Source organism: Nesoenas mayeri, assembly GCF_963082525.1.
Source record: "Nesoenas mayeri genome assembly, chromosome: Z".
Classification (NCBI taxonomy): Eukaryota; Metazoa; Chordata; class Aves; order Columbiformes; family Columbidae; genus Nesoenas; species Nesoenas mayeri.
The window spans coordinates 57,143,133-57,169,864 of record NC_137542.1 but is presented as its reverse complement, the minus strand read 5'-3'; the positions used below and the strand labels follow the sequence as shown (position 1 = coordinate 57,169,864).

The window sequence follows — 26,732 nt, the reverse complement described above, 5'->3', positions numbered from 1 at the left end:
CTGGCAGCTCACAGGACACAGGAATGAGTGGGCAACTGATGTAATGGAGGTTAAGTGCCAGCAAGCGCTTGCTTGCACTTCACAGAATTAAATTGCCCCAGAGAGCAGGGGAGCCCGAAAGAATAAGTTCAGAGGAGGATGTTGGGTGTCTTCCCAGGGAGACAGACCTGCCAAGGGCTGTTGGACACCAATACAGCATCTGGCTCAGAAAGTTCCTGAACTGCAAATTGTTGGAGCTGGGGTGGGGTTTCCAGGGAAAATACCACTCCCAATTTGCCTTTTTATTCTACTCTTTCCTTTCCCAGCTGAGGGCCACTGGCAGAGATAGAGTACTGGGAGATCTTAATCCTTGACCTGGCTGTGTGGTCACTCTAATCCCCAGAGGACCTGACTAGTCCTGTGGGAAATGAGCCTCTATATCTTTTGAAATTCAGAGTTATTCAAAGTTGATGGCTAAGCTGTAGGGTCTTTTTAAGGAAATTTCTCATCTCCAGATTAAAACTGCTATTATAAATAATACCAAATGCTAAGAAGGAGTGCCTGTTTTACCCCTGTTTGTATATCAGAGGGGAATAGTTTTAACCTGAAATAAGGGAATATTTGGACATGCTCAGAGCATCTGTGGTACCAGAGATTAATGTGGGAGTGATGAGATAGTCAAGGAAAGGAAATCTGTCAGAGAGCACCAATGGAGAAGGAGAAGAGGGAATTAGCAACATGGTAAGAACACAGTAAAATATCTTGAAGCTCTGGAAATCCCAGGACATGTGAAATAAGTAAGAGAAACTTGAAATAGAAAGACTAGGTGGATTGTACAACTCTTTGTGTGTGAATACTGCCAAGAAAATGAAGAACTTTGATATACTTCTTTACATTCCTGTGAAACTGGAGTAACTCTATGACAGTCAGTGGAGCAGCTCTGGTGAGGATATTGGTGGCTTTAGACCTGCTAGGACCACTTGAAGATAAGGTATGCTGCCCTGGGCCAGGGACTGATGTCTATAGGAAGCGTTCCTCATTCCATGCGCTGGCAGACAAGAAACCAAAGGTTTGAGGGAGCAGGAGGGAACCTGCACATGCGGCCCCAGGTGGAGACTACTGTCAAAAAGCTAGAAAAGTCTCCCACAAAAGTTTAGCCTTGTGGGTAATTACAGCAGCCCTTTGCAGCCTTCAAAAGCCCGTCGTGTCGTAATTTCTTCAGCTGCAAAGCAGAAAGTTTTCCATACCTGCGAAAGACCCTTTTGGGCAAAAGGGCCCACAAACAAAACAAAATGCCACAGTTTCAAAGCGAAAAAGCCAACGGCAAGTGAAGATGTCCCAGTGGTGACGTCAAGCACTGGTGCTTCATGCTGGCCCAAGGAAACCTCCTGGCCTCAGGCTGAGCTGACCACTGTGTTCCTCTCACTGGCGGCTGCTTCAGTTTGCCTGAAAGCTACTGGGACTAATACTGATAGAATATATGGTTTGTGTAGCTATTTTTATTGACCCGTGAATATACCTACTGTATAATTTATTGTAACTTTAGTAGTTCAGTCCTGTGATGTCTGCTATAGAAAATCTTCATTTCAAGCCAATGGGAAATTTTGCTAGGGTGAGGAGTGCATGCCTGGCCTCTGCTTTGCCTTTTTTCTTTTCCATTGCAACACAATTAACCTTTTCATTAGAAGAGCTCTGTTCCAAATAAGCAAACCTCTTAATGTGTATTACTGAGCCATTTCAAGCTGTCTCTTGCTTTGGAACAAAACATCTTTGTTCCAGCCATGCATGACATTTGAAGACCTATTTATACAATGTGTCAGCTCCATTTGTTTTCTTCATCCTGATATTTTCCTCTGTATTTTTGGTTAGCCATCCAGATTGCAAGGAGCGAGGCTGTTGCTGGTCTCCTCCCGTGCTGTTCCAGACCAAGGCACTGGCTGCCTTTGGCCTTTCTCCCCTTTTGCGGCCCGAAGGTGAAACAATCCAAAACCAAACACAGTTTTGCCTACTTCGTTCTCTCTGCACTGAAACCAGCACAACCAGACAGCGGTGGGATGGAGCACACGGAGAGCTTGCAGATGGACCTGATGTTATTACAGTTTTTGTCTTCATGCCCTGCCTGTGGATGACACTGCCTGTGAGATGTATATGGCTGCAAACCCTTCTGCTGGAGGGAACGCTCTGAGGGCCAGACTTCTAAGTTGCATCCCTAAATATGGCCTCCTGCAAAATATCTGCTTTTGTCTTGAGTGGTCAGTATATTTTCCGAGTCTCTAATCAGCCCTTCTTGTCTGACAGCACAATGATAACTGAGGCAACAAGACCCAATGCAAAATTAAAAAAAAGAAAATCCTTATCAAGATGTTGAGAAGCACTTGCCTCTCTTGATTTTAGTACTGAGTGTAAATAATTATGAGGTTTGGTTCATCATCTCCCTTGTAAAAAACTTAACTCACTTGGGACAGGTCTTCTGCTTCCAGAAGGGACCCAGGGTAGTGCTGTCCTTGCTATTCAAGCAGCAACATATCTGTCCCAGTACTGGCACTATCTAGTGACAAAGAAAAGTTTGATTATTTTTTGGTATCTTGTACACAACCTGCCAGCTGAAGATTTCAAGCTGTTTTAACATGTGCAAGATGTCAGGGAAATACTGCAAGCCTTTCTTTAACCAGAAAATGAGGCTGAAGGTACCAGCCCAGCAGTGGTGAGCCTGGGGTTGCCACAGCAAAACCACATCTGCTCTCTCCAATATTATCCTCACCAGGAGGAAAGCTGGGGAAGAAGGGTGAAGCAGCTCCATGCAAGAAAACCTGCTCCTGACAGCTACTATGTGCCCCACTCCAAGCCTTTGATTCAAAGGCCAAGCAAGACTTCAATATTGGCCTTTTACACCCCCATCCACACAAGAGGAGACAGGAGGTTTGGTCTGTAAGATCAGAGGTTAATCTTCAGAGCACCTCACAGCTGTGTTTTACATAGACATTCCCTCCAGCTCTTGGGAAAGTGCACAATCTCTGCTGAATGTGAAGCTGCAGATCATTTTCATGCCAAGCGCTCAATGAGTGCCATATTCAACCAGAATGCAATCAGGAGCCTTTGTGTATGGTGGATGGGCTCCTGCTGCAAGGAGCAGAGGCGGTGGCATGCAAGGAGAAATGCCTTCAATACCGTGTGCTTCAAAAGCAGTGCTTGTGAGCTTTGCTTTGCATTCCAGTGGCTGGGCTAGAGCTGCGTGCATGGCCTCGCTCAGCACAAATGAAACCAAGGCATCCATATGCTGTACATTAAGAGAAAGAGCGTTTGATCTCCTGCTCATTGGCTCACTGCTCGGATGGTCCCTCTTCCTCTTCATAGCAGTTTCAACGAGTACAGAGCCCAGTGTCAAAACCTGTAAGTCTGCATGCATTTATTGGCTCTGCGATGGGAGCTGCAGCACTTAACACAAAACAGTTGAGAAAATGTTGCTGGCCACAGCCACAAAACCTGCCCTCATCTTTTCCATGATGGTGATGGAAAAAAAATTCCTCATGTTTCCTATTTAAAGATGAAGAGAAAATGACTGCTAAAGTGGATGGACTTTAGTCCAATTGATGTAATACCTCGATTAGTAAAGTAAAATGTCTACTAGTAAAAAGTCTACTCCAAGCACAGGAAATGTGGCCACCACAAAGCCACTGCAGCCCCACACAGGCAAGGGACACCTTGGGTAACACCAGGCTTTCAAGCCTGCCATTGGGCTGATTACTACATCACTGCTTACTATGCGTTTTTTGAGTCATTTATTGGAGTGGTCCATTAATGTTACGTTCCGCTAAGAAGGCACAGACATCTCTGATCCACATTAAAGACACTGGTGAGACAGGAGAGGAAAGCTCCACTGCATAGAGGACTTGCTGAATCTTCAGCATTTCCCCATGCAGATTGGGAATCAGGCAATACTGCAACTTGGAAGTGGTACAATGGGGAAGAAGCATAAGCAACAACCAGGTAACTATAGAAATGAGTTTTATTTTGTAAAAAGTTATAAAATGAATATTGTACAAAAATAAAGTCTGTAGAGAACTTTGGTTGATTAACACAAATGACTGAGACATAAATTGCAGGTGAAGTAAAAACTCCAGAGAAGCACACTCCTGTCTTCAGTAAGGTCTAAAAAATGAAAAAAAAAATCACAAACTTTACCCTTTTGTATTTTGAACATAGTGATTTGCTTTAGTTGCAGACTCTTCAAGCTGTGCAGAAAATGCTTTGGGGCAAATTTTCTGCAAGCAGGGCAAGTGAAAATACTCCGAGTACTGCTCCTGGTCAACTGCCCAACAGCCCAGCCGACCCTCAGCTTAGCAAGCTTCTACTGCCCAAATGATGCCGATACCTGTCATGGTATCAGCTGTACCACTCCTGCCCAGCGTGGAGGGTAACATATCCCCATGGCAGTGCGAGAATGGACCTCGCGGGTGGGCTCCAGGGCTGCCCTCCATCTGCCCAGGAAAGCAGCGGAGGTTGGGGCTAAATCACATTTCATACACCTGGCACATCTTTCTATGCCTGTTCTGGAATTTTTTGACCTCTAGACCCTTCTTCTGTGGCACTCCGTGGGGCCCAGGGCAAAATAAGTATGAAGAGCCATTGCATGAGATAAAAGGTCAGACCATTGGTTTTTGGTTTTTCAGCAGGGATTTTTTTTCTTCCTGTTGTTTTTGTGGGAGTTGATGCTTCACTGGTTGTCAGGTATGTCTAGTGACCTGCACGGTGCTCCTTCAGGAAAAAAAATCTCCAGGAGAGCTTGCATTAGCGGCTGTCTTTGCTGTACAACCTCCCTCATCCTAAGGAAACTCAGACTGTTCTGCTGCATGGGTATGATCCTGTAACATTTCAGCAAATTATACAAAACATGTTGGTTATTTAACACAATTTTTTACCGGCAGGCTATATTAAATCCAGAGCTAACTAGTAAGAGGGATTTAACCGCTTCTATATGGAAATATGGAAGGAAAAGCTTAAATAAATATAACAAGAAATTATAAAGCTAGATGTGATTATTTTCCATTTGTCCATAGTTATATGAGGTCAGTTGGCAAAAAGTGTGACAAAAATATGTGGCTACATTTAAAATACGACTAGAATTAGTTTTTCTAACAAATTGCTAATGTTGAGCCAAGTCCTGCAGCCCTCACTCATCCAGAGCCATTGCTGCTCCTGTACATGTATGACTGCAGTAATTTTCAGAAGTATTAGTGAACAGGAGGAAGGGCTGCAGGCTTCAGCACTACATTTTGTGCACATAATCAGGATTTTGTTTAAAAGAAAAAAAAAGGTAAAGTAAGTGATTTTTTGCATTCAAGTGAACACTTTCAATCAAATCATGGACCGTTGTTCCCAACTTCATTGTCTCTCTATATCTTCCAAGCACCTTCTACTTTGGCACCTTTGAAAAGAAACTTCAATAAATAAGGAAAGGAGACTCATTACTGAACTGTAATAAATAACAATAACTTAATTGCAATAAATATCTTCTGTATATTTATGTCTCTGAATGGATGCATTGCATCAAGTAGTCTCTGCTCACTCACAATGACCAAATAGAAATGTAGTTACACAAGTGACGTTACTCCTTTGTAAACCAAAATAAACACATTTTGTGTAGGCAGGGCTTGTTATTTCTCTTATTATCCTAAGAAGACGTGCTTAAAAACTCAACTTGTTTTCATACGTAGCAGAAGAATGAAATCCTACACTGGTTTTGAAGAAACACGAGGTGGAAATAACCAAACCTAACCAGTAAGTGGAACTGTTTTGCTTCGCAACGATACCAGCCCTAGAGAACTTGAACCTGGGAATTTTGATATTTGCCCAATGTCATCTTACTTATGAAGTTAATCTTATTATAGTTTACAAGATGTCCTAAGTGCCAAGGAACCACACTGCAATAAGCAGTAGCACAATGTATCTTTCAGTAAAGGTGAGGGCATAGGGGATGAGCAAGGTACTCCTAAGCTACTTCTTGGCTAAGCCTCCTGGCACAGATGGTATAACTACAACACAGCATGGTATGGCAGGGTTGTGTTTTTAAGCACATTCCTCATGGATTTGAGTCTCACTGATGGTGGACTGTGTCAAACGGGACAGGGAGCACGCATGCCATCCAGCTGTCAGCATCTCCACCTGAGCTTTTACATACTTTCCCGTAGGACGTCAAAAGCCTCCATCCTCCTATGCCACCTCATGCACCCCAGGTTCTCATGACCCCTCATGCTGCGTTCTTGGTCCTTTTTTCTCCACTCTGAGCAGACATATCCCCAGGAACCTTGGTCCCTCTCCTTAGCAGGAATGCAAAACTGGAGCTGCCTCTGGCCTGCAGCCATCAGACGCAGCCACACCTTTTTGCGGAATGTTTTTTCAGTATGTGGTAAACCAGGTTATCGTCCAAAAAAGACAGGTCATCATCAAAGGCTGTGGGTCTGCAACAAGCTTGCCTCACTTTGTCAGTGACTAGTTTTTTCTTTCTGGTTAGGTTTTTTAAAATTTTGTCATACGTGGTTTCGGCTGCATCACAAGATCCACTGCAATACCGGAAAATTAGCTCTTCTTTGGTTTCGTATCCCAAATCCAAGTCAGTCACGTTTAAGTGTATTTCTGTTAAGACACATCCCCGATTTTTGCCCTTTTGATTCCTCCTTCCCTTTTTGCCGGAATTCTCTATGTTTGTGGCTGCACTCTGCCGGTTTCTCTCCCGCCTAGAAAAAATCGGAGTCTGTTTATCCGGCGACCTCCTCAGTCTTTTAATGGTGGCTTGGATAAAGTCCACCACCTCATCAAACTGATCTGGGTAGTCCTCTGGCATATTAGCTGTTTGGGAAAGAGAGAAAAGGCTTTGTCACATGTCAGTTGTCATTAAATTTGTCCATCTGTGGCTCAAAACATTAGATGCATGCAAGCTGCTCTGCCCATCACTTCAGAGTGCACACCCTGGACCCACAGAAATCAGAGAGAATTTGGAATGGTTTAGATCATCATAAAAACTCATTTGGGGGAAAATAAATGAGATATGTATGTATCTCTGTAGGAGTCCGCTGATGCTTGGTAGCACTCCAGGATATCTTTCAATATTGAATGAACCCTGTTAAAATTGATGGAAGAAAAAGCATGTCATGATATGAATATTTGTTAATGGGGGGTGAAGATACTGTAGAGAGGTTATACAGGCTATTCCCAGCAAAGCAGCAGAAGGATGAGGTTTCTTTAAAGCAATTTTGTGATTATAATTGTTAATTATTGTCTTTTCACACCAGCAGTGGTTAGTATTGCCAAAGTCACCTATCAATAAGGTTTTCGGGAAGGACAGAAAGAGGAATTTCCTGGGGTACCAGGTTAAGCTATTATTCCTGGCTGAGTGCCTGCTTTTTTATGGCTTCTAGGGGATAATTATTATGAGAACTTTTGAAAAATTTCTCATGAAAGTATTTTGTATCACAAGATGCCGATTAGACTGAGTAGAAATAGGTCAGAATACAAGTACTATGTTAATTTTCAAGGGAAATGTTATTAATGCATTTTCTTTTTATGAAGTTAAAATACCTATTTCGTTTTTCACTTGATATATATCAGTGATAAATTATTCAAGTAAATTAAGTTTTCAAGTCAGTGAAATGTTTTGATATGAGTAGAATGAAACTTTTCAAGGAGAGTGAAATTGAACATGTTCTGAAATGTTCTCAGATTTCAGCTGTTCAGCATGATTTGGAAAAAATCACATTTTTAAATCTTTAAACTTCCCACAGACTAAACCCCTCACTGTTATCTGCTCTAGTGAATCCAGTGATTTAGTGGAGGGTCAGGCTGTCAGGAGCCTGTGTGTAGGTGCCCTTATGTTGTATTATGAATGACTATCTTTTAAATACATAAACTACCATGCAGTATTGAGGGTTTTTTTTCTCATTCATTTTGCCAAAAATCAAGACTTTAGGACTCCCTTTCTTTGCAGTAAGACCTAAGAAGATGCTTCTTTCTGTGCTTAACTCCTAAGTGCCCACCCATGTAACAGACCACTGTTATGCACCTGGCCCTGCATGTACAGGAGCTCCACCTCCAGAAAGAGCCCTAGAAATATCCCAGGAACTGCAAACATTGGGAAAGGTGATACCCAACAGAGTGGACCTGGCCAGAGGCTGGTATCTCAATGAAGCCACAAAGACTCTCAACAGGTCAGGTGCTGAAATAGGAACAGATCCTTAGGCAAGGCTCAGTGCTGCATTTCCCTGATGAGCACAGTAACACACAGAAGCGCTGATGGGAGACCAGGCAGCACAGGTACCCAGCCTACATGTGGTGGCATGGACTCTGTTCACAGTGGACAGGAAGACTCGAGGCTGCCTCCTATTACTTATATTCTCAATAGAAGCACCAAATACAGAGGAGATGAGGGCAGCAGGATCTTTACTCAGTGCAAAAACGTGCTGCATCTGCACCTAAGGAGGAACATAGTCCCCGCCCTGAAGCAGTCACATCCTAGAGGCCCCCCTTCATTACAAACAGTGATGAATCAGAAGTATATGGTTTATCATAGATGCATCCAGCAAAATAGCATAGACTGGTAAAAGAGTAATGAAGGCAAGAAATGTTGTACCTTTACATAATGAGGTGGCACATGGGAAGCAGGATCCTATAGAGTTTGGGACTGAGAAAAGTGAATTACATCGTGTTTTACAGATAGCCATGCTAAAGGCAACAATCTTGTAAACCAGAAATTGTCCAAAGACATGAAGAAGGGATAGCTGCTGTCTACACAGCTATATGAGACCTGAACAAGGCAAGACCCTGCACCAAGCTTCATTTTCCTGTGACAACAATGGTAAGTGCACTCTTCTTGTACTCCTCTATCATTACCTCTGTAGCAGGTACCAAAATACGCAGTGTGAGCCATACCTACTGGAGTGGGTATCTTGGATAGATGTGTACATTGCATGCACCACCAAACTCTTTTGCAGGACAGGCTGGTGTGCCTACACCCTGCAAATACTGCCCTACTGAGTAAGGTCTGGGTCAAGGCAATGGGTGGGCTACATTCCTTAGAAGTAAGAAGGGGTAGACACTTTGCTAGACGCAGTTAAGCAAGATGACCCCCAAGGAGCTGTCATAGCCCCCATTTGTCAAGTATAAGCTTGGCCCTAGCACAGATACAGATGGAGAGGGGTTTGGCTGGAGGCATTTGTTGCTATGGGACTTGGATGCCTTCTAGGTTTCTTGCACAGAAAGTAGGTTTTTTAGTTTATAACCCAATAAGGGAATGATGTGGCCCTGAGGAGGCAGCTCTAGCTGTGCCATTCTCCACTCTCAAATTACCCCTCTCATACTACTGTGACTGCCCCAGTCCACACCTTTGTCTCATACTGCTGGCCTAACCCCTGTAGCAACAGTATGATGCAGTGAGATGTTGGCTATGGAGAGTGAAATACAATTGTCAGGGAAGCATACTCAGGTCTAACGAAATTTCATGCAGTGGTCAACTATCAAAAAGGGGCAGGGAGATTGTTACAGGGAGACCCAACCTATATGTGGAGATTATTGCTGGCAACCTTCAGCCTCATGGTATGCTGCCAGTGCAGTGAGGGAAGTAAGTGTCCCCCACCTAAGAAGGGAGAAACAAAACTGTGGATTACCTGAAGAGATAACAACCCAACTAAGAACGTAATTTTTAAACTGCTTGCAATTTGGGTGTAAAAATACCACCTACCCCTGTGACAGTGCTACATGAAGGGGTCTACTTTGGTTAAATATTAATCAGACAGTTAAAGGGCTCAAGCACTGGCCTGCCCAAGCCAATCCAAATATGCTATGGAGGGTAGATAAAGAGGAGAAAAGGCCCATGTTGTAGGCTGCGTCACTGCTCAGAGCCCACACTTACATCCATCCTGGTCCACGTGTGATCATTACTCCAAGTGCACCAAGGGAGCTAATGCTGCTGAAGGCCTTCTGCACTGCAAGTGGCCTGTGATATTTAAGGTTGAGGAAACCCACCACAGAGGAGCCCTGTACAGTGCTGCTAATGTAGGTATGGGGTGTCAGCATTGCAGACGGTAGAAGCAGTAGGGCAGAAGTAGATCAAGTATTCAAGCCAACTACATATCCAACTAGGAAGCCTTATCTACACACATGGACTTGCTGCAACCACAAAACAGGGTAATTGGCAGCATGACTGATCCTGCTAATCTCACTGGGGCTCTAACACAAGCCATGCAAGAAGTGTTCCGAGCTGTAACCTGGGATGAGGTGTGCGTGGCTGAAAGGTCTAACGGAGCTGGGGATCCCTGCTCAGCTCATCCCTTATTGCAACATCAGGCACTTGGGACACTTATTGGGAGGGATGCCAGCACTATGAGTAAGATGAATGCCAATTTTCTGTTCCAAGGGTGGACTTCCCCTTCAGCCCAGGGAACTGGAAAATATCCCAAGCAGATATCTAAATCTGTTAATAGGACTGCTGCAGTGACTCCTGGTATTTGGAGGTTACATAACTGGAGCAGACACAAGGCACATGGGAGATATTAGAGAACAACTGGGAACACTGGGCACAGAGGCCTCCTCAAGAAAATGTGCTGGACCTATTTACCCTGGTCGGCATCTGCCCACCTACAACCACGCATGCTATTACGTGGCTGTGTAGCTACGTGTCATCAACACAATGGCAGCTCCATTACTGGGCTATTCTGAGTCCTTGCAAGTTGCTGTAAGCAACACCACCTTCTGCTTGTGGAGCCCCCAACCAGTCATGGTCAATGCAACAATGTTCTTTTTGCCAGCTTCCAAATGGACTGTCAATGTAGCCCAAGTTTGCTTCCACAGTTCAGCACTGTTTGAGGAACACCTCCAATTCTTGTACGACTCTGAATTATTATACAATCCCACAAAGCCAAGTTTCAACACAAACTTGGCAGCATGGGCCTGTGCTCTCAATACTGCAACCAGCACAGCTGGAACCAGCAGCCACTGAACCATGGACCCAAGTGATGGGGCTCATACTGATAGGATGTGGCTGGGTGCTAATTTTCTGCTGCTTAATGAAGCACAGTCATCAGCATGACTATAAACAGTCACTAGGAGTGGCTCACAGGAGTCTGAAGGAAACCTTGATAGCCAGGAATGAAGTCAGAGTTGACTGAGCAGCCAATGCCAAGTTGCCAGTCACGACTCAGTAGGGATGTTCAGCTGCCCAATAAGTATGGGTGCGAAACCTGAGAGACTGAAAGAAAATGGTGCAAAAAAACCCTGAAGTAGGACACTGATCAACCAAGTGGAAATGCCAGCATTAAGACCACGCGTGATGGGCTGAAACAAGGCACTAGAGGTAAGTGCTGAGGAAGCTACAACCAGACACCATACATGAATAAGCAATAATCACTGACCAAGGACTAAAGACTATAAAAGCCTAGTGGACAGAAGGGAAGGTGGAGAAGACTGACAGAAGGACCAACCCATCTTGATGGCCAGTTGGTAGATGTGCTCCAGGGATGCCAAGGCCTCTCTGTACCTCAGCCACCACATGCTGAGCACTTATTTGGTCTCTCCACTGTGGTAAGTGCTGTTGGGGATGAAGGGCGTGCTGACCTCAGCTGTGTGGCCAGGGAACACCACTGGACTCATAGGGGCTGCCTTGGCATCAAGCACTGGTTTGTAACCTGAATAAAGCCACTCAATTGAGGGGTACTTAGTTACCCGTCTGTCTCCAACACAGTTTAGAAAATGTTTGCAGTCTCAGAATGTTGGTCAACAGCCTGGCAGCTTTGCTTCTCTAATACTGCATGGGCCATGTGCCTTGACTCTGCAGCAGGCAGATCTTCCCATGGGGATTTCACACCCCTGGGAGAAGCATATATTATTATCCCTTCGTGTAACATACACAGTTTTCACATGTGTATATATGTATCCACACATACACACATGCAAATATACCTAATTATACACACACTTATACACACCCATATTTTTTCAAAACAAACTAGTTTACTGACAACACTTGCCATCTGGTGGAAAAGCTGAGACAACAAACACATGACAGATGCCTGTCATGCTGTACAGAGTGCCAGCAGAAAATGCCCAGATACTACAGCAATAAAAGCAGTAAAGTTCTCTGAGCAGTAGTCCCTGGTCCCCAAGGTGTGAAGGAATTAGAATTTAAAAATCCAAAGCCTCTTAGGATAGGACAGGAGGGGATGGAATAGGATGGGACATCCCACAACAGCACATGCTCAGTATAGGTTAGTGAAGATTGGCTCACAGGTTATGCACCTCAAAGCAGGTGTTTCCCAGGGGAAAGCACCATATGTCCTGGAAATGTAAAATCCTCCCTCAGGGAATATGAAGCCTCTTTGTATCTTGTGCACAGCATGATGAAAAGGCTCACAGACCCCACTGAGGCAGTGCAATGGGCTGAGCCCCACCACTTAAGACTATAGTGCCATGAACACTCACAAGACTGAAACAGAGTCAGAAGGTTTTGTTTGGGTTTTATGTCACGTTTCTGAAAGCTGTGTCCTGACCATCCAGCTCCCCAGAGAAATCCCTTGAAGGCAGGCTGCATGTGGGCACATGCATGCATTTTCGCATTGCCTTTGCCTAGCACCCCACCTGCATGGGGTATGTGTGTCCTGCTCCCACCTATCTTGTCCTTCTGCAGCTCCCTTCTGTGCTCCCTCTGTCAGTGCTGTGCCAAGAACCTGACTACCCAGCCATGAACAGGCAGAGCCTTTTCCTCTGGTGGCAACCAGAAAATGAGTCCGCTTTCTAGCGCTGGTGTTATCACCAGTTGGAGGTATGGATGGCATCTCATGTGCCAGTCTGCCTCTGGGCACTTTCGGTCTCCCACGTCCAGCTGAACCAGGCCTTTTCCTCTGTTGGGAGTTTCTCACATGACCAGAAAATAAATTTAAAAAGCAAAGAAGAACAAAACATCACAGGACTGGTGCACATGGGAATCTAGAAGAGTGACGAGGCTGACGGCAGAGTTTGTGAACAGCAGATGTCCAGAACTCCAGGAGTCAAGCAAAAAAAACAAGAAATGAGACTAATTTAAAACAAAACAACAACAACAAAAAAAACCCCACACAAAACAAACAAAAAAACCTCACACAAACCAAAAAAAAAAAAACCCCAAAGAATATATGCATTTCTGCTTGCAGTTTGAATGCTATTCGCTTGCTTTCTGAAGCCTTAGGGTACACTCAGATCACAGTTTTGACCCAATCTCTTGGGTTAGGAACACCCCTCTTGAATGCAAACTGAAATTTTCACCTCACTGCTGCTCTCTGGAACCTGAAGCTTTGACCTGCCCACCCATGAGCACAGACCCTGTACCTTGGGCACTGCAGAAGCTGGCAGCACATATGGGTGCAGGGTCCTGCAGCTGAACACCTGTGGTGCTCCCCACTGGCCTCTGCAGAAAGCCACCTCGGAGCTCTGCTTCAGGCACACAAGGAAATGTGCCTTCCTCTGGGCATCTTCTCTGGTGCAAACCCCCCCAGAGCCTGCCTTTGTACTGCCAATTAATTAGAGACACCATGTGCCAGCAGGACCGGGATCCGATGCCTGCGCTTATACAGTTTGCAGATAGACTTCTACATAAACCAGGTCTAAACTCATCACATTCTCAAGAAAACTATCTCCATTAAGGAAAAATGGCCGATTTATTTCTATCTGTTCAAATGTGATCACAGTTACATTTTATAAAACTATTCCTTTGATTTCAATAGCAACAGATTTACTTTAAAGCCAAATATTCCCCCACAGTGGCAGTAACCCAGCATGGTAGAGCAAGAAACCCTCAGTTTGTACCTGATCACAAATTGATTTCAGTGGGAACAGATGGATCTTCAGCTTTTGAGAAAAAAATCCAGTTACTCATTTTGGTGCCTGGTTATGATTTAAAAGGCTAACTACAGTCTATTCTGATCTTCTGACCATGCTGTCTATTATGGTTTACAACAAAAACTTAAATTCTATTAATTGGAAAATAATAATTTACATAAGTGGGTTTCCTTTTTATTTTTAATCTCATTAAACTTGACGTTTTACATTATCTGAAACTGTACTTTATGGAATAGTTTTCCATACCGGTTTCAGGAAGATGTAATCACATAAGGTACACTAAAAATTATAAAATTAGATTTTTGCTTTATATTGTAGCTTTTATGCATGCTTTTGTGGCAGTGTATAGCATCAAAATATCAGGTCAAACATTTAATAAAATTACCAGGATATTTCCTTTAAGCACAGTTGTCTTTTGATTAGAAAAGTTCAAACAGCAGCATTCAGACTCCAGTTTAAAGTATAATTTTAAAGTTCAGGGGGGTAAGCCAGCTCATTATAATGGTAAGCATTATTTAGAAAATTCAGATCTACATCTGTGTTGGGATCAAATGGTCCTTTTTCAAAAACAGTTCTGGTACTTTAATATAGGCCCCTCACAAGTGAAACTTTTTAATTTCCTCATTATTTTTCAAGTTTCCTCCAAAGTTATACTCACAAAGATGTTTCTTCTCAGATCATTTGCTAGTGGGAAACAGACAACTAATGTGTCTCTGACAGTGACTGCAGTCAATCACCCTCTTTTTTTTGTTGCTTATGAAGATTAATCTGGGATACAATTAATTAATTAACTAATTTTGTGTTTAGCTTGCTTTGCAGTAGTGTTTTCAGGTACTTATTATAGTGGACATGGCCCATCTGAACACAGAATCCCTTCATCTCACACCATGAAGACATACTTCAAGAGAGCCTTGGAGTAATATGTTTGTGGAAATGCAACTTTAGTGAGGTTAAAATTACTAATGTGGTGATCATTCTGCTGAAATATTTTTCATGTAAAACAAAGCTGCCTATCATGCAGGCATCAAAGCAAATGCTGGTGTTAAAAATAGTTAGGCTGAAAGGTTTTCAGGATTTGAACTAATTATTCTCTAAGGCATGACTTTGCTTTCATGCCTTGCATGAAGATCCGTGGGGCTAAGAGTGAAATGGAAACCAGTCAGTTCTGTCCATTAGGAAACGGAACAACAAACACATCACGGTCAGCTCGTTTTTAAATGTTTAATACAGTTCTGGTTCACTACCTCACTCCCTGCCGCACCAGCTCTCAAGGACATGCTGTGTCCTCCCCTCCAACTCAGGAAGCCCTCAGAAATAGTGCCTCTCATCCTTGTCACTTGTTCCTCATCAAGATAAAGAGTTAAGTACCCTGGAAGATGTCTCCAGGGCCACTCACACTGATCAGGTACAATAAGGAAGCATTGGAAAAAAGGCACAGGGTTAACCTCCTTGGTGTGTTTGCTCCAAAAGAGTGGCTGAGTTTTGAGTTTGTAGCTCACTAGCTAACCTTGCTGCTTCCCATGTGTTGGTCCTAACTGCAAATCTGCGAAGTACTTTGTATTTCACACTGCCATGCTTGGCCGTGCTTCCCCTCACATCCTTTGCCTGCTTTGTTGCAGGTATGAAATGCCGGTTCCCACCAGAATAAAGAGAAGGAATAACAGGACCATCCTAATTGCTGCCAGCTGAGGGAATTTCCTGAGAGCAGGGGAAAACAGCAAAGTCAGATGAACTTGGTGAAGTAAAGGAAGATCCTGCCTGACTTTGGGCTGGCACTCAGGGCCAAGCTGCTCCTCTGTCATCTCTGGGGTAGGCAAAGAAGGGTCTCATCTGGTAGTCAGGCAGCAAAGGAGCAGCAAGAGGATGTGGTCCTACCTCTGATTCAGAGCTTGGAAACACCAGCTCATCAGCACCTGCTGTTCACCACCTTTTCACCAATAAGTACATTCAAGCCTGTGAGGGCTTCAGAGTTATAAAACAATATGTCCCAGGGTTTTCCCCAACCACATCCAGTAAGAGAAAGTCCCACAGCACTTAACTCTTAACACACTTCTACACCTGGACAGATTACTGTCTGTAAGGACTCCCTGAAAGCTCACTGGTCCTAATGTAACTGAAGAGGAATGCATTCGCTGGGTTTGCTTTTGCAAGTCATACCTAAAGCTTTCTTTGGCTGGCCTTATTATATCTTTGTATTTAATCCACCAGCATTTATGAGCCTATATCTCCTTCCTTTGGACACAGCTTCAACTATTTGAGAGTGTCTCAATTTTTCTTTTAATAGCCTGCTATATCCAGCTGTTTTGTTCTTGCTGCTTCCTCTTGCCCTCACTCAAGTCTCCAATGGAGGCAAACAGATGTCATCTAACATGCAATCTACAAATACATTTAAACTCCTCCCTGTTCTTCTGAGGCAACTTATTTTAAAAAAAGGAGGTACTGTGTAAATTTGATCACAGCTTCACAGGACCTCTTGGCTTCTTTTGCTCCAGGAGGTGCATTAAATCTAACTACATCATTGTCACCATTCCAGAGTATCACTTGGGCAATAGGACACCACATCCACAGACTATTCAGAAGCAAGAAAAGGCTTGTTACTCCTGCTGGGGGGTGTGGAGCGGATGGCTTTTCGGTGGTTGCTCTTGAGGTTTTGTGGCAGCTCCCGCAGCAGCTGCCAGCACCCATTGGCACCAGGGCCTTGTTGTACAAGGCTGTGTGGGCACTCAAGCACCCACAAAGCAGTCTCTGCATCTGAAAAAGTTACGGCATAAAGACTGTAAAAGGAGAAAAAAGAAGAAGTGGCAGTGCTCTCCCTGAAGGCAGTGGTGGAGCAGGAGCCAAACCTGGGTGAGGCACATACCTGCCTGTTGCCTTCTCACTAAGACCTTGTACCCCTTCAAATCCATACCATGCTGAGTAAATATCCAGCTTCCCAGTAAAATCTGGGTTTATGTTTAATATTTGGTTTTGTCCCAACCCTATGAGAGCCTCAAATGTGTATGTATGAGTGGTACCTGAAACCTGTGACCTCTATTAGCAAGAAGGCATGCAGCCAGCTAACAGGCAAGGCATTGAGACTTTAAAGGAGGAAATACTGTTGGTATTAAAAATAAAGTCTCTTTAGCAATCCTGGTGCAGACGTGATCCAGCCCAGCCCTCACACGACATGAGTAAAACCCCACATCGGTCACTAGCCCCACCTTAGTCCCAGCTCACTGAATGGGAAGAGCAGTCCTAAACAAATAACAGCAACTGTTCCTGGGCTCCCTGTGCTCTTACACTACATCTCCTGTTGGGTTTTAGGGGTATTCCCAAGGAATAAGCACAGGCAGCAAAGCAGCAGGAAGGGATGCTGTCCCACTCTCTTCCTCAGAGGCAGCAAAGCAGAGCCATCTGGGCAAAACTATGGCATTTCAACGTGTTTACAATGGGAATGATATAAAAAGATTAACATTGCAGCTTGGAAAATGCTACTATTATTATAACAATCAGTCCCTGGCTCTAGTGCAGGTGCTACGTGCTCTGCTGCAGAAGGTCTCATGTTGGGATGCGTGGACCACAGCCTGCCAGACAGCACTGGCGTGTGCTCAGAAGAGCAAGCTCCTTGCCAGCTGCTATGCTGGATCCTCACCTCCCTGTCAGAATTTTCCTGAGTAATTGCTGGTTTTGCCAAAGAAATCTTATGTGCTTGGGATGGGAGCAAAGATCATCCAGGTGTTTGTACGCAGCTTTTTAGTTAAAGGGGATATGACCAATGTGCCTCTGAAAACATGGCCACTTGAGAAGTTTTGGTATACTGCTGTACCAGTGTCTGGCCCCAACACAGGAAAGCAAATATTTTGGTTTCAGTGTTTAGTTCTTCTGAAAATTATTCCTGTCCAATAATCATTAAAGCATTTATACAGGTCCCACTGACTTCAAAGACATGTACCTGCAGGTTTCAGCTTAAGTGCTGTACCAACACACACAACCTAAATATCTGCTAAGTCATACAATGTGGTTTTATTCCTTAAAAAGAATGCTGATATTTGAAATGCCTCACATAATTAATTTTATGTCCTTGATCTTAAACCCAGTCATACTCTAATGTATATTTTGTATCTCAATTCTTCATTTGTGCCTGTCTCAAACAAAAAAAATCAATTCTACTTCCTTTCTTCTCTTTGTAATCAGGACTGGACTTCCAAGAATCATTGAAATCTTTCAGTTGTTAAAAATGACCATTCTGACTAATGCGGCAGTGGCCTATTTAGATGTCTGATGATCCTGAACATGGCTATACTGCAATATTTGTTATTCCTCACTTATTAATTTATTACTTGCCCTTAACTTATTACCTCATAAGTATGAGAATCCACAAGTGTAGTTATGTGGGGTTTGGCCTGTATACTACAAGTTTTAAGTTGCAGTTGCTTGATAGTGTGCACAGGGTACAAAGACTGGATATTTGCACTTGGAAAGACATGGACCTGTTGGAGTGGGTCCAGAAGAGGGTCACAAAAATGATCAGAGGGTTGGAACACCTCTCCTATAAGGACAGGCTGAGACAGTTGGGATTGTTTAACCTGGAGAAGAGAAGGCTTTGAGAAGATCTGACTGTGGCCTTTCAGTGCTTAAAAGGGCCCTATAAGAAAGATTGGGGCAGACTTTTTAGCAGGGCCTGTTGAGACAGGACAAGGGGTAATGATTTTAAACTAAAGGAGAGGAGTTTCAGGCTAGACATGAGGAACAGATTTTTTACAGTGAGGGTGGTGAAACACTGGAGCCATTGCCCAGAGAGGTGGTCGATGCCCCGTCCCTGAAGACATTCAAGGCCAGGCTGGAGGGGGCTCTGAGCAACCTGATCTGGTTGAAGATGTCCCTGTCCATTGCAGGGGGGTTGGTCTAGATGACCTTTAAAGGTCCATTCCAACCCAAACTATTCTATTCTATGATCCATCCCATATCATCTGCAGTTATGGGGGATAGGACTCAATAACCCCAATGGCTTCCCTCAGCCTCTGTAACTTCAAATATTTTAAACCTACTTTATGCACTCCTAATCAGGAACATTTATAAGTTTACACTTACAATTTGCAAAGACATCACAATGTATCAATCTGCAGATCCTCTTCTAGTGGACAAATAATGCCTCCTCCATCAATTCATCAATAGTCACTACACAGCTAAATTCTTCAGCCTTACAAAAGAGGGGTTTTGCAGCTTGTCATCTGTAGACCCTGAACAGAAGTATTTCTAAAATATAGTGAAGAGGCCTATGAAAGGTGACCAAGAAGAGCATGTTCAGGTATGTTATCTAGCAACTCACACCTGAAAAACATCTGAAAGTAGCCACACTTCCACTGGGAAATTTCTGAGGTCCTTAAATTGAAAAGCAGCAAAGACATAAACCTTTAAACAAAGGATAACTCTTAAAATGACAATAAAACCATATTATCTTGCATTTAAGTCCTTTTCCCCTTAAGTCCCAGAATACCCTTCGCAGGAGTATATTCAGTAGTTATACCCGAGACTGCGGAGAAATTGGCTTCTAGGGCTACATGCATCTGGCCTTAACTGGATGTGTCCTTTCTTTTTCTAGAAATTTGCCCATGAATGGGTGAACTTGAATGACTGAGATTTCTAAATGCCTAGATAACCTGGGTGTGCCCATGCAAACAAACTTGACTAAATATATGCTGGCCCAGGGGCACAGGCACACTTGGTGTGACACTGGGTGGATGCATCAGCTGTACTGGATACACACAGATCAAATGACGCAGTGTGGCACCTGCTTGGTGTGGCAAATACCTGTCCCATGCATTGGATTTACAGTGCATGAACCGGTTTCCTCTGTAGCTTCTGGATGTCTTAGACTAAAGCACATATGCCACACCATAGGTGTGTTGAGCAGGAAAGCCTGGACAGAAGCATGAGAGTTCTGGTTCGTAACACTAAATGTGCCTAATAAATATTGTAAGGAAGGAAATGTAGCTGGATGTATAATTTAATACTGATTTTGCCTTAAAGAGCCCTACAATATCACCATTTCTTTGAGATACTTTCCATATTATTGATAATGTTGCAGCTAAATGCAGTAACTTAACATTAAATACCCCTAAGTAGAGTTATGAAGAATTTTTCACAGATGTATAATGCACATGTACCACCGTGTGTTACAGCATAACAAACATACCAAAGGAGCTTCAACGTCAAATGACCATCCAATGGCAATAGAGTAACTCAGACGTTATAATGCAAAACACCATCTTTTCCTCCTATTAGGAGGGAAAAGCCCACAGTGAAATTTTTCATTTAATTCTACATGCTTACCATTAGTTCTTACTAAAGGTGCTCACTGGATTAAGAGACTATATAACATAGCCTGGATCTTAAGAAATTCCAGTCCCCATGTACATGTTGATTTTGACCATACAGCAGCAACAGTTACAATTGTATTTGCTGGGAACTGCATATAAGTCAAACTAAGTGTTTGGCTCCCTCTGCACTGTCATGCTTCTGAAGCTGCTGACTTCATATTTAGTTTATAATAATTTGGTTTATATTTGTTCTATTCACAGATGCTATTTAAGCTAATTTTGTCCTTCCCCCAGCAAACTGTAGCATGAAGGAAACAAAGAAAGGATTTTCTAACCTTGCAAACTCTGCAGCTACTCTTCTTTGTATGAAATAAGATGTCCCATGAACACTGATGCTTCAACACTTACAAACATGGAATTAATCTGAAATGCACTGCACTTATGGAGGCTACCCTCACCCCAGCCTCCAGGCCAGTAAAAAATGCAGGAGACTGCAATTGCCAACATCCTTTACCATCTCTCGTTACTGCCCTGAACAGCAAAGGTCAGCACATTACACCTGATCAGCCCAGGAGGTTAGGACCTTGCCTGTAGGCTGCAATGAAGGAAGGTTTTGAGCTAATCTGAAAGGGATGGGGTAGCACCAGGTGACCGCAGAGCACTTTGCAGAGAAAGCAATCCTATCAAATGAGAACATTAAAAGGTGTCAAGGGCCTTGGAAAACAGATCAGTGCTCCAGCTGGGTGTTTGACTTGGCCTTAGGAGCAGGACTTGATCTCACAACTCTACAATCACTCGCTGCAAATGGTGTATGGGAGACCTGACCTCCCTGGAGTAAAAGCAATGCACACCTTGGAGCACAACTGCTACTTCCCACTCAGCCTGCATGGGGATTGCTTTAGAGGAGAGTAGTGCACCCCTCTTTGAACACACACAGCACCCTGTCCTGCTAAGCCCACACACTGCCCTACACAGATGAGTCCATGCGGATGATGGCACTCACACTGCTTTGTGAGCTGCCTCCTACAAAGGTACTTAGCGAAGCAGCAGACCAACAGTATCCACAGCGATATTAATACATGGCAGGTCCACCAGCAGATGAACCAGAGAGCTGCAAGCATGCCTGCATGCTCATGCCACACTGCCCTCTGCTTCTAAGAAAAACCTCAAAGAGAAGAAGGAAGTCTATGTGGTGTAGATGAGACTCCTCTTGTTTGTGTACATCATCATATGTTTTACGTGTGTTGATGATTATGTGCCACCAAATGGAAAGTGAAAAGAAACAAACATAACAACACTGATTGTGGTGACTCTTAACAAACTGCTGCTGCAGTGGGAAGGCAGCGATGTGCACAGATAGGATCAGCCTCATGGGCTCTGTGTTTGCAGACTGCTCTTCAGACACTACAGACTTTTAAATCAATTAAAAACAATGTAAAAGTGAATCAAAGCATTTCACTGCTCTCTTGCAGGGAGACCTTTCTGCAGGTCTCCCCTGACTCATCTGACTTGGCAATGTAGCAGAAAGAAGAGTTTCTGACTTTTGGGCACCGGTGATATGTAAACTGCTGACATCCAAATACCACAGGAACTCCCTGGGTTTTCCCCGATATCTGTTGTGAAGAACAGTACAGCTTGCTTTTCCTTTGCAGCCAAGCCTGTTTATTCATGATCTGCAGGGTTATGAGATCAAGACCAAACACAGCCCTTTCTCAAATGACTGTTCTGGGCAATAACCTGCAATGCAGCTCTGCTTGGCAAAGCCTATATCTGTACCCTGGAAACAGATTTCTGGAAGAGGCTGTCTGTTGATACTACCACAGCTCAGGTAAAGCACAGGTCATCTTTCTTCCCACGTCTTGTTTACCAATCCACAGGAAAAACAGGAGGAAATGATGAGAAGTTTTGGACACTAGAACAGACAAGACTGCAAGTCCTGCCCATCCTCTGCAGCTGCTGTGGAGAAACCAACTCACCAGGAACCATATTCCCAGAAGAAAGTTTCAATATGAAAGCTGGCATTGCACAAATATTATCATGCTGTAAAGATGAAGCATTAATGTCCTTCCACCCTGTAGCTTCTGCAAGAGCTGCAAACTGACTGATGCCACTTTCCCTCTAATGCTCTCATTGCCACTTGCACTGCAGCATGCCCATGCGGAGAGACCAGCACAGCGGCCTGCAAAGCTGATTACTGCCTTTCATAGGATGGTACCTAGCCCACCACACAGCTAACCATGGAGAAGAAGACATGACAGCCCTGCAGCCCTGGCAGGCTGGAGCCCTAGGAGGAAGCACTTTTGGCTGACCTCACTACAAAAAGGGTTGAAAGGACATCAGGGGTTGCAGGTCTGTGAGTGGCAGGAGCCTGGACTGGGACAGGCTGGGGCGGCAGCCAGGAAAGATTTCAGCAAGGGTGGAAACACAAGCAAGAAAAGGAAGGAAAGAAGACTAAATGGGGAAGGATATACATCTGTGTGTGTGGGGACAGACAGGAGATGGGTCTTGGGGAGGGGATGAAAGCGGAGTCACGGCACATGATTCCCTGCTTGGTGCCTCCGCACAGCTCACAGAGAAACGAGAGCGGGGCTGTCCGTGGCTGAAGGCACGGCAGGCGCAGGGAAAGGACATGCCTCCAGATAAGGAGATAAAAATGAATCCCAACTACTGGATACTGTCTGCATCCTGCAATGACCTAAAGAGAGGGGGCTGAGCAAGGGCAAAGGGAGAAACCTCTGAGCTTTGTCTCTGCCTTCGCTAAGTGAACATCTTTACAATTCATGTGACTATTTTGTCTCTTCTTAATGAGTCATATTAACTCTCACTTTAAAAAGCCACCAGAGTTAGCATACGTTCACATACCGCTGTGAAAATCCTGTATCTGCTATTGTAGGAGACCTATTATTAGCGAGGTATTATTATTATCTGTCATTTGGATGGTAAGCTGTCTTACTGTGAGCTGGTTCATATGGATTGTTCTGCATCAAGCTCCTAACCCTGCCACTGCTACTCTTCTGTAAATTTCCATGCGGACAAACTAATGTTGGGATCAGGATCCAAGGAGGATTTAATGAAACTCAGCAGCACTCCAGAATGTGTACAGTGCCTCCCATCATGGAGCCCAATCTCCATTGGGACTGGCGCCCACTACAGACAGTGAATAATTGCATTGGCAGGTCTCAGCAGGGAGAGGAGGCTGAAGCAGCGGGGAAGGAGTTTCAGTGCCTGCACTGCAAGATGCAGGTACTTTATCCTCCTCCCAGCTCCTTTGCATGCAATTAACTTTCCCATCTCTCTGGGTTTTTAATCCGAAAGGATCTTACGACTGCCAGGAAAGAAAGTCTGAAGGTAGGGGAAACAAGGGACATTGACATTGCAATTGCCAACTCCAAGCTTTGGAGGATGACTTGATTTGGAGCTGCTGGAGTCAGACTGGAGTCAGTGATCCTGCCTGGGAGAGAAGTGAGAGCAGAAAGTGGGGAGGTCCTTTCCTCACCCTGATGTCTGGGCAAAGGGGAGCAGGTTTAGCAAGACAGACAGCAGTGGCTAGAAAGGGGAATGTTTCTTACAGTCACTGTGCACAGCATAGGGATGCAGCAGGCTGATGGGGGAGAGATCGTCTTCAGGCCCCTCTACCACTGAAGGGGACCCCTTGGGAGGCATCTTACCAGTCGGCAGGGGCAAGGTGGAGACCGTGTTGAGCAGCACCACACAGACAGCCACAACATCCCATAACTTCATCTTAGATTTCCTTCCAACACAGGCCCCTGGCAGAGAGGAGAGGCAAGGTTAGCCCCCAGCTGCTGTGCTCCCCCAGACCTGCCCCCTCCCTGCCGCCCCTGAGACAAAGCTGGACAGTGTCACAACCCAGATCAGTCTGGTCCACCCTGGCCAGGTCTAGGGACAGAGGGTGGCCTTTGGTCCCTCTGTGTGCCACACAGCTGCTTTGAGGGATGTGGGTAGGCAGGTCCCAGGAGCCTGAGCCCAGGGATGTAGGGGTGTGACCACGTTTCTGTGCTGGCAGACAGGTCACCTTGTGCTTGTCCTTCCTCAGTGCCCGGGTGGCGCCAGGGCACCTGTCCCTGGTCTGGGCCAGGGTTGACAGGGCTCATCTGGGGTGCGGGGCTGCGCAGATTTGTCACGCTACAAGCAAACTGCCTTTTCCCTTCTCCTTTCCCCTTCTTTTCTCCTTTTCCCTTTCCCTTTTTCTCTTTCCTTTTTCCCCTCCATATTTTCTTTTTCTCTTTCCCACCCCCTTTCCAGTCCTTTTTCCTTTCCCTTTTTTTTTTTTTTTTTTGGTTTTCTCTCTTCACTTTCCTCTTTACTTGTCACCTTTCCCTATCCTCTTCGGTTCCCTTCCTTTTCCTTTCCCCTGTCCCTTTCTCTTCCCCCTTCTCATTTCCCTTTCTCCTTGCTTCAATATTTCCCTTTTCCTTCCTTTTTGTTTCTTCTTTTCCCTTTCACCTTTGTTTCCATCTCCCTTTCTCTTAATTTTCCTCTCCTTTTTCTTTCCATTTCCTCTTCGTTTGCCGCTTGTTTCCCACTCCTTCTCTTTGTTTCGTTCTCCCCCTCTACTTTTCATTTTCTTTATTTTCCTGCTCCTCTTTTCTCATTTCCCTTTCTTTCTTCTCTCTCCTTTCCCTTTCCTTCTCCTTTTCCCTTCCCTTTCCCTTTTTCTTCTGTGCCCCTCGCTCTCTGGCCGCCCCCGCCCGCAGCCAGTCACGCACCCGATGCCCGCCGCCCAGGGATGACAGCTGCCTCCAGCCCAGTTCAGCCCGGACTGGACGGCGGCACTGGGCAGTGTCCGGCTGGGGGTGCTGCCCCGCCGGGGGGCCCCGCGGCGGCCCCAGTTCCCGCAGCGGGGTTCGGGACGCGCCCGCCGCCCGGTGCGCGCCTTCCTCGCCGGCCGCTGCCTTCGCACCTCGCCGGGTCTGGTGGGATGCAGGGCGGCCCTGTGTTCCCAGGGAGGGTGCCCGACCCGCCCGCCCGCCCCGTCGCGGCCCCCGCTTCACCCTCACCTGCGAGCTGGTCTCGTCGGACCCGAGATGGACATTAACCCCGGGGTGCCGAGCAGCTGCCGGCCGGGCGATGCATGTGGGCCAGGTCGGGGTCCGACCGTCGGGATCCTCTTTGCGCGAGGTGAGGGAGACGTATGGAGAAGGGGGAACAAAGTTGCAACCTGGATGGAGGCAGAGGGGACCCGCCAGCACAAGCGCCGGCGGCCTCCCCCGCCGCAGGTGCTGTGGCCGCGGCAAGAGCAGCGCCGCGGGGGTCTCCGGCCCCGGAGCCGCGCTCAGCAGCGGCGGGAGCGGCCCGAGGCGCGGGGAGCGCCGCCTGGCAGCGGGAGCTGGCTCTGGGTGCTGCTCTTGGGACCCTGCCTGGAAATCTGAGAAAGACACTCCATCAACAACTGCGGGGAGTCAGATGAAGACATCAGGGCTCCTGTAACGCCAGCTGGTCCAGCACCGCGGGGAGCCGCGCACTGCTCGGACACGCACGCAACGGCGGGAAGGAAGAAAAAAAAAGAAAGAAAAAAAGCCCACCCCAGCTGAGGAGGGGAGCGGTGAAAAAAAAAAAAAAAAACAACAACGAAAAAAAAAGGAAAAAAAAAAACAACCCAACCCCTCTCAGCCTGCTGGGAGAATCAGAGGCCGGCGCCGGGATTTGTAGAGCCGGTAGCAGCAGCAGCAGTAGCGAGGCTTCCTCCTCCAGATCGGGGGTCCCGTCGCGGCGAAGGCTTAGATCCAAGCGGGGAGCGTGGCGGGAACGGCGGGAGGCCGGGCCGGTGCCGGGGAGCGCCCGCTCTGGTTGCCCCGGCTGGGCCTGGGCGCGCCCGGCTCCCCGGGCGCCGGCGGGGCTGGGCGGGTGGGGGCGCGGGGCAGGGCGAGGCACGGGGGGCGCCGCACCCGCGGGGCGGAGGGGAGCGCGGAGCCGGACGCGCGGACGCGGGGGTTTTGCCAGGGCGACTCGGCGCCGCAGATGGATTTATAGGGCCCTTTGGCAGTGACGCGCCCTCCGCTGATTCGCTTTCAGACCCAAACACACGCTGGCCCCCCGCACCGGACCCCGCGGAGCCTCCAAATATCTCCCGGCTGAAGTCACCGGCCCGACATACCGTGGGCTGCGCGGCCGCCGGCGCAGACCCGCGGCACCCGCTGGCCCCGCGGCGGGGCCGGGCCGGGCCAGGGTAACCCAACACCGCGTGGCTCCCCAGCACCGCTCCTCCGCGCTCCCGCTGCCGGCCGCCCCCCGCCGTGGACGAACGGACGGACGGACCGACGGACGGCGGCGGAACGGCCACCCTCCTTGCCGCCCCTTGGGCGCAGGTGCCGCCGGCGCGGGTCCCCCGCCGGCAGCCGCGCTGCGCTACGGGTCCCCTCCGCGCAGCTCGGCCCCTGCACGGAGGACGGCGGTTTGACTCGCCGGAGGCCGCTGCAAAGTCGCTGTAAACAGTCTCGGCTTTCAGCCCTGCGCCGTGTATTTATGACTCACCCAGTTGTCCGGAGGTATGAGGTCCTCATGTCGCCGGTGCTATGAAATTAACGCGGCGCAGCCCGGGCGGGCGGTAGGGGAACGCGCAGGGCGCAGGGCTTGTGC

General features: G+C 46.3%; 1 protein-coding gene across 2 annotated transcripts; it reads right to left on the bottom strand.

Annotated features, from left to right (window-relative positions):
- Positions 1–6,340: 6,340 nt before the first annotated feature.
- On the bottom strand, positions 6,341–23,876 carry GDNF (glial cell derived neurotrophic factor; the record flags this gene model as incomplete). Of its 2 annotated transcripts, none has more annotated exons than XM_080362656.1 (2): positions 6,341–6,825; positions 23,705–23,876. In XM_080362656.1, the coding sequence occupies 2 exons, from the start codon at positions 23,874–23,876 to the stop codon at positions 6,341–6,343; spliced, it is 657 nt and encodes a 218-aa protein (XP_080218782.1). The 2 variants fall into 2 exon arrangements, with proteins under 2 accessions (XP_080218782.1, XP_080218783.1); XM_080362657.1 differs by having other exon boundaries at positions 23,804–23,876.
- Between the last annotated feature and the right edge of the window lie 2,856 nt (positions 23,877–26,732).